The following is a 6,708-nucleotide window of genomic DNA, read 5'->3' as shown; positions in this document are numbered from 1 at the left end:
AGGTTCCTCCCTGGATGGCTGGATCGCCTACGTTCTTTGAACTGGGAACCCATAAATAAATAAATAAAGTCATTCAATCGTGAGCTGTCATGTTAGATTTCTAACATGTCTTTCTCCTCTGTGATTGGCCCAAACCAAAATATAGCGTAGACCGTAAACCAAAGGTTTCCTCGTGCCTTGTTTGGAGCCGTAAAACGAGGTGCAGCAGAGAATTTCTGAATGGTGCCTCAGCTCTCGGCCAAGAGCAAAACAGATCATCCATCAGCTACGTGCGTACGCTGGTCAAAGAGGCAACCACCTACCTACAGATGATGAAAACAGGCTTACACGAGGGATCTGTACCAGTGTGGATCCGTGATATGGTTTGCTGCACGATTCTGCAGCCGAAAGGTCGCAATACAGCGCCGATGGGTTCAGAAAGAAGCGTTCAAGGCCGCACCGATCTGGCACCCAACCCACGCGCTGCACGTAGGGGCAGCAGCCACAAAGTAGTATCTGTATCTGTATCTCGCAGCCCAACGCCGTAGCTAGAGACGATAGCGTAGGCGCCCACCGCCCTCTGCAGGAGGTAACAGAAGCAGGCCACGAGTCCCGCCTCCTATATCTTGTCCCTCCTATAATTCAAGCGACCCAGGACCCAGAGATTTGGCATCAGGCACCACCCCATCGGTTTCATAATCGAACGCCGGCAGAGAGTAGAGAGTTTGAGTTCCACTTCACCACGTACGCATGGCCGCGACGACATGCGCCTACGGCTACGGCAGCAGCTGCTCGCCGCCGCCCGCTGCCATGGCCTCGCCCACGGCGGCGAGATCCTTGCAGGCCATGGATCCGTTCAGCCACCACGGCCACAACCACGCCGTCCTAGGCTCCATCATCCACGGCGTCGTCATGCCACCTCCGCCTGCCCCGCCACCTCCTCCGCTGCCGCCGCCACCGCCACTTCTCGATCTCCATTCAGGCAACAGGAGCGGCCACTCCGGTTCCAAGGCGACGTCCCGTGACCCTGGCCTCTGCACCGAGGGCCTCGGCTCGGAGAGCTCCGAGAGCTCAGGCGACGTCGACCTTGGCGACGTGGTCGATGACAACATTGAAGAAATGAGAGCAGAGCAGGCACTGCACTGCCAGGAAGAGAAGATCATGCCGGCAAGCGCAAGGGGCAGGAGGGTGTTCCCGCCGCCCATATCGGTCATTGGCGCGGCCGGGAAGCCATGGCAGTACCTCAGGGCGCACCGCGGGGACGGCCGCCTCGTGCTAAGGGAGGTCAGGATACCGTCGCGCGAGCTGCTCCAGGCGTGCCGGGAGGACGGCCGCCTCAAGCTCCAATTTGCCCACCCGGATGATTAGGAAAACAACTAGTTGATCGATGACCATCAGTGCCATTCACAGCAAGTCGAGAACTAGCACGGATTAAACCGTTATTGTGCCATCACAGTGCAACAACAATCGGAGGAGAAGAACCGACAGGACAGGGTTTTAGTTTCTTATTCCTACGAGGGGTTAATAAGTTATCCTAGCATGCCAGTGTCGTCTCTCATCTTTCTTTCCAAAGAGTTGTAAATACCGCAGAAATTTTGTTCGGTCTTCCCATCGCTCGTCAATCTACGGTCACATTTTTTTCCCTCCCTCGTTCTGTTGCAAGAATCGGATGTGCAGTTCAACGACTTAATTACAGAAAGTAACAAAAGAAATTACACTTCTGTCCTACAAACAGAAGGAACCAAGTACAGTGCATCGTGTGCTGCTTCCAGCTAAGGATAACCGTGTGCACACAAAGCAGCAAAGCGCTCTACACCTCCAGGTTCACAAGATCCCTGAACCTAGTTGATGGAAAAGGTTCACAGGCTCACGTGTGACAGTTAGATGATAGGTCTACGTTAGAGACACCGTGAATGGTATATTGGGGCCAAAGATGCTGATTCTGCCAGATTTTGATACAGTGATCAAAACCAATAATGCTATGAGCATCGTATCATCAAAAATTTTCAAGGACTGAAGTATTTGATTTCAAATATTCCTCGTCCATCAGATCCTTTTACAAGACAACTATTTATTACTACTGAATGTTATATATTGGTGGAAAATCACCAAGTTGCAAACACAGAGGTGCCTTGTCTAGATGCAAAGCATGCTTTTAGCATGGATTAGATAGAACAGAAGATCTACCATTTGGATTTGGTCAAGTGAAGGGGCCGTATTCATGGACCCTGTGTTTTCCCGATATTGTGGAACTGGTGTCGCTCTCATTGATGGATAGCCTCAAAGATGAGCCTAGGATGATTTCTGGCCGTCCAATGTCAGTAGCACTTTGTATAGATCGGGACGCCTGTCCCTGAATATCCCCCAACCGTGTCTGGTAGATTTGATCTCATCCAAATCAAACTCTGCCACCAGCACCTCCTCATCTTTGTCATTTGCAAGCTTGATGATGTCTCCAGTTGGCCCTGCACGCAGCCATACATATTTAAGATCATGGTTTTATTCTTGTACGTACTCTGTATAAGTACGCACACAAGCTGATATACCTGCGATGAATGAATTCCCGTAAAATTTTATAGTGCTGTTGCCATGCTCAGTCTCAACAGTTTCCCTTCCTATCCGGTTAGAAGCGACAAGAGGAACCTGCCCATATTAAGGTGAAATATGTAATTATGAGAATAGTTTAGCCAATAATAGTAATATCATTTCGAGGAATAGGAAATGGAATAAATATCTTTTAATTCCTAAACAAGGCAAGGAGTGCACTATAGGAAATAAGGAAACAAGTAGTAGTACCAAGTTAGCGCCGGCATGGCCTTGCATGACACGCTTCCAGTGTTCACGGGAATCCAGGTTAGTATCCTGAGGTTCAGATCCAATGGCAGTGGGATAGAACAATATTTCTGCCCCCTGAAGCACCATAGCCCTTGCAGTCTCCGGGAACCACTGATCCCAGCAAATTCCTACCAAAGGCATGAATGACAAGATCAGTAACAAGTAAAGCTACAAATATACTGAGGTGGTGCCACAGAATATTAGAAGTGCTATTTTGACTAAACTAAATGAAAAAAGTTATTGCTGTAAATATAAAAAAACATACCAACGCCAATTGTTGCATACTTGGTTTTGAAAGCCTGCATCAATAAAAGGCAGGTTCAATAAAAAGGTTTCTACGGATACAATGATAGCCACAGATACATTATGTACATCTAGTTTAAACCAAAGTGATATGCATTGCAGATTTGGTATCATGTTCACCTTGAAACCAGTATCACCTGGATTGAAATAAAATTTCTCTTCATAACCTGACACAAAGATAGTTTTTCTAGATCAGATAAGCCACTTACAGTTCATATTGGTACAGGTAAACTCAATCATAGAGTCATACCTGGTCCATCTGGAATGTGTGATTTGCGGTATAGGCCAAGATCAGTGCCATCAGCATCAATAATGGCCACTGAGTTGTAATGAGCATTGTTTGCTTCTTCAAAGAAACTTACTGGTATCACAATATCCAACTCCTTTGCAAGATTTTGCATTCTATGGACCATTAAGTACAAAGTGAATGTATGAATATTATAGACACCAAACTGAGATAGCACTAGTATCTTCCCAAATGCTTCAGGATCAGGCAGGCAAGCCTACCTCATTATAGTTGGATTCTCTTTATAAGGCTTAGCACGCTGAAAGAAATCCATCCTTTGAGCTTGACAGAAATAGTGCCCTTCAAATAGTTCCTATGAAATTAATACATATATGAACGTATGAGAATCAAGTACATCTTTTTGTCCTCATTGTGTTGTGAAAAGGCAGAAAACAACCCAAACTCATATGCTTCCCATGCATGTATCTTGAAAGAAATATTGCAAATACAAATTTTGTCATTTGTCATCGAACGTCACATTTATTTATCATACAAATTTACCTGGATGAGGACAATATTTGCGCCTTTCTTATGAGCTTCTCTAATCAACCTGAAACACAAATTATCAAAAATTCCGTCTTAAGTTCTTTTGTTCTCCAAATGACAAATACAGCAAGTGGAAGCTGAGAATTCACAGAAAATATAGTAGCATTCCTCATCCTCGTTACTAAAAAAACAGATGGAGACCACAAAACTATCAATTTCCTATTAGTACACTAGTCAGAAGAAATTCTATATCTTGCACATAAAAATGCAAAAACTGTAATTTTGCCAAGAGAAGTGACCCACATACGATCTTTTTAATATGATTTTATTACTAGGGAAGTAAAAGTGTGTAGATCCTTGATGAAGTGGCCTAACATACTTTAGAGGATAACTTTTTTTTGGATGAAAAGGGATCTCTCCGCGATTTCCATTGATAGAAACCAGCTACAGAATCTCAGCCAGAACGCAAACAACCACCAAAACGCATGCCCACCAAAGGTAACCGAATAAGAGAAAATGGTACAGAACCAAGCTAGTTTGTCCTCTCACACAGCCAAGCCAAAAAGAGCACTACAACCATTTTTTTTCCAAAGGAATAACCCCTATGGATGAACAACTTAGATCGTGCCACAGGATTAACTCTTTCGAGGATAACTAAAACACAATTATCCAATGCTGATTAGCCTCATCGTAAACAATACGCAAAATATTGTACATATGGCATCCTTCACAGATAATAGGCCAAATAATGTGAACTATGAACTATGCATGGACTCTGGTTCTGCACTGTTGTTTTCATTTAAAGATGCTGCTAGCAAAGAGCAACAATGGCAAGAAAAAAACCTAAAAAAGAAAGAACCCGTGCATTAAGGTTTAATACAGATAAAAACCATCAATACAGAGCTCCAACATATCTCAATGTCAATGATCAAAAGCATTAACACAGGACACAGCGCTATAACAGAATTTCCATGAAGTCAAAGATCAAATTCAAGCTTGAATACTGCCTCCATCCCAAAGCTTAAGGTTTATATTATTTTTAGAAAGTCAAACTACGTTAACTTTGACTAAGTTTTACCAAAAACCATTAACATGCAAAATACAAAATCAATATCATTAGATAGATAATGAAATATATTTTCATATGGTATCTACAAAATATCATATTTTTTGACAGATTCTTCTAAAATTTTGGTCAAACTTTACTTGGTTTGACTTTAAGCTTTGGGATGGAGGTAGTATTATTTTACAACTCATTTTCGGTATAACAGCTTTAGGATTCACCAAAATATCGAGGTAAAGTTGCACCTTAAGATAACTAAATAACAGAATAAGTTTAGGAAACCCTGGTCTGCAGAAGAACCATAGCCTGACTACGATTTTTCAACAGGATGTATATCAACAAGAAATGTAGACTGACATGAGCATTGCGCTAAACATAGTCTAAAAAAATGGAAACCAGTGGTTATTTTTCTCTTTGCAATGACATGGTCATTATGAAAGTGAAGTCCTAAGTCCTAGTTGGCTTATTTGGTTTGTCTATCCAAAATGTGATGATGAAATGGTTTAAATAAATGTGTTAAAATGCAGATAGAACAAAAACTTCTGAGATGAGTGAGGAGTCAAGCCCACACCAACTGGGTATCCTTTGTGGTGGTTAATGTACGAAGCAACAAAATCGCATGCCTAGTGCAAAATGGATGCTTTGTAGTATATCATATTTATGATTAAGCCAGGATATTAATATATATGGAGCAACTGATTGTCATCGCATTAGTTTATTTTTTCTATCTTCTGGATTGTGAATGGCATCAGACATTCGACACAGCATGGTGTATTCTCATTGCATCAAGTCAGAGAAAAGTGCAGAATCATCAGTACATAAAGGAACCTGATAAATCAATGCACACGGGAGAACAGATATAGTTTATATTCTCGAGATCAGGGGAATAAAGTGGAAGATAGAAAGAGTGGCAACAGCTTGTGCAACATGACAAACACTAACTGGCATAAAGGTCACAATTATGGGTCCAACAAAAAAGTAATTTGTGGTCAGAAGTTTGCAAATACTTCCTGGAAATATTTGTTTTGCAATTACAAAATATCTGAGATCCAGTTGTAGTTACAGTTAGGAAGTAATAAGAGATCCAAAAGCACCGTGATTGTGTACCTTCAAAATCTAATTTAGAACTAGGACTAACTGAAAGTATAACACAATAGGGAAAGAAAACTGCGCTGCTTAGGTGTAGAATTTCAGGATCCTAAAGAACAGTTGATATAGTACAGCATAGCCAGTCAATGATAAAACTGAAGTCGAAACAAGGAATTGAGTACTTAGGCAGAATTAGCAAAATAGAATGTAATCACCGCAGATCCTACAAACTGTACCAGAATTATACATACGGCTTAACCGCAAGATTCACAGATGCACCAACACAAAACATCCAGGGTCAGGCAACATAGCTGCAAGTTTGATTCCTTGGGAAGATTACTGCAAATTGGGGCGGGATACATCCATACCTCTCGGCCGTGGCGACGTTGTCGGACACGGTGTCTGTGCAGGCGAACTGCACGGCAGCGACCGCCACCTTCCTCCCCGCGCCGCCGCCGCCAGCCATCTCCGCCGCCTCTCTTCACCTACTCCCGTCCGTCTCCACTTAAGCTGTTCGGCTTTGGCTGCTCTCTGCTTCAGCCACCGATTGGGAACAAGTGCCAAAGATTTTAAGGACTGAAAAAGTCTCAGATCTTGGGCCCACATGGCATGGACTGTTATAGGCGGTTCTGTGGACCGACGGCTATTAAGCGGCACTGCGGCACCG

The 6,708-nt window shown here is 43.1% G+C and overlaps 2 protein-coding genes across 2 annotated transcripts; one reads left to right on the top strand and one right to left on the bottom strand.

Annotated features, from left to right (window-relative positions):
- Positions 1-729: 729 nt before the first annotated feature.
- On the top strand, positions 730-1,513 carry LOC124690097 (protein FAF-like, chloroplastic). Its single transcript, XM_047223532.1, has one exon. The coding sequence runs from the start codon at positions 730-732 to the stop codon at positions 1,345-1,347; it is 618 nt and encodes a 205-aa protein (XP_047079488.1). The 3' UTR covers positions 1,348-1,513.
- Positions 1,514-2,271: 758 nt separating this feature from the next.
- Positions 2,272-6,507, bottom strand: LOC124690095 (N-carbamoylputrescine amidase). The gene is made up of 9 exons (XM_047223531.1): positions 6,410-6,507; positions 3,905-3,953; positions 3,625-3,716; positions 3,368-3,519; positions 3,238-3,284; positions 3,080-3,113; positions 2,776-2,942; positions 2,526-2,622; positions 2,272-2,444 (listed from the first exon to the last, which is right to left on the bottom strand). The coding sequence occupies exons 1-9, from the start codon at positions 6,505-6,507 to the stop codon at positions 2,272-2,274; spliced, it is 909 nt and encodes a 302-aa protein (XP_047079487.1).
- Between the last annotated feature and the right edge of the window lie 201 nt (positions 6,508-6,708).

This window comes from Lolium rigidum, chromosome 2, assembly GCF_022539505.1.
Source record: "Lolium rigidum isolate FL_2022 chromosome 2, APGP_CSIRO_Lrig_0.1, whole genome shotgun sequence".
Classification (NCBI taxonomy): Eukaryota; Viridiplantae; Streptophyta; class Magnoliopsida; order Poales; family Poaceae; genus Lolium; species Lolium rigidum.
Note: the sequence above shows the minus strand (reverse complement) of the source record. Positions and strands in the feature narration are given on the sequence as shown.

Excerpts from the sequence above, each read along its gene's own strand:
- LOC124690095 (XM_047223531.1), bottom strand. The coding sequence starts at position 6,507 with ATGGCTGGCGGCGGCGGCGCGGGGAGGAAGGTGGCGGTCGCTGCCGTG. Across the intron at positions 3,114-3,237 it reads CAGGTGATACTGGTTTCAAG|GCTTTCAAAACCAAGTATGC; the intron begins GTGAACATGATA and ends TTATTGATGCAG. Across the intron at positions 2,445-2,525 it reads CGGGAATTCATTCATCGCAG|GGCCAACTGGAGACATCATC; the intron begins GTATATCAGCTT and ends GGCTGCGTGCAG.
- LOC124690097 (XM_047223532.1), top strand. The coding sequence starts at position 730 with ATGGCCGCGACGACATGCGCCTACGGCTACGGCAGCAGCTGCTCGCCG.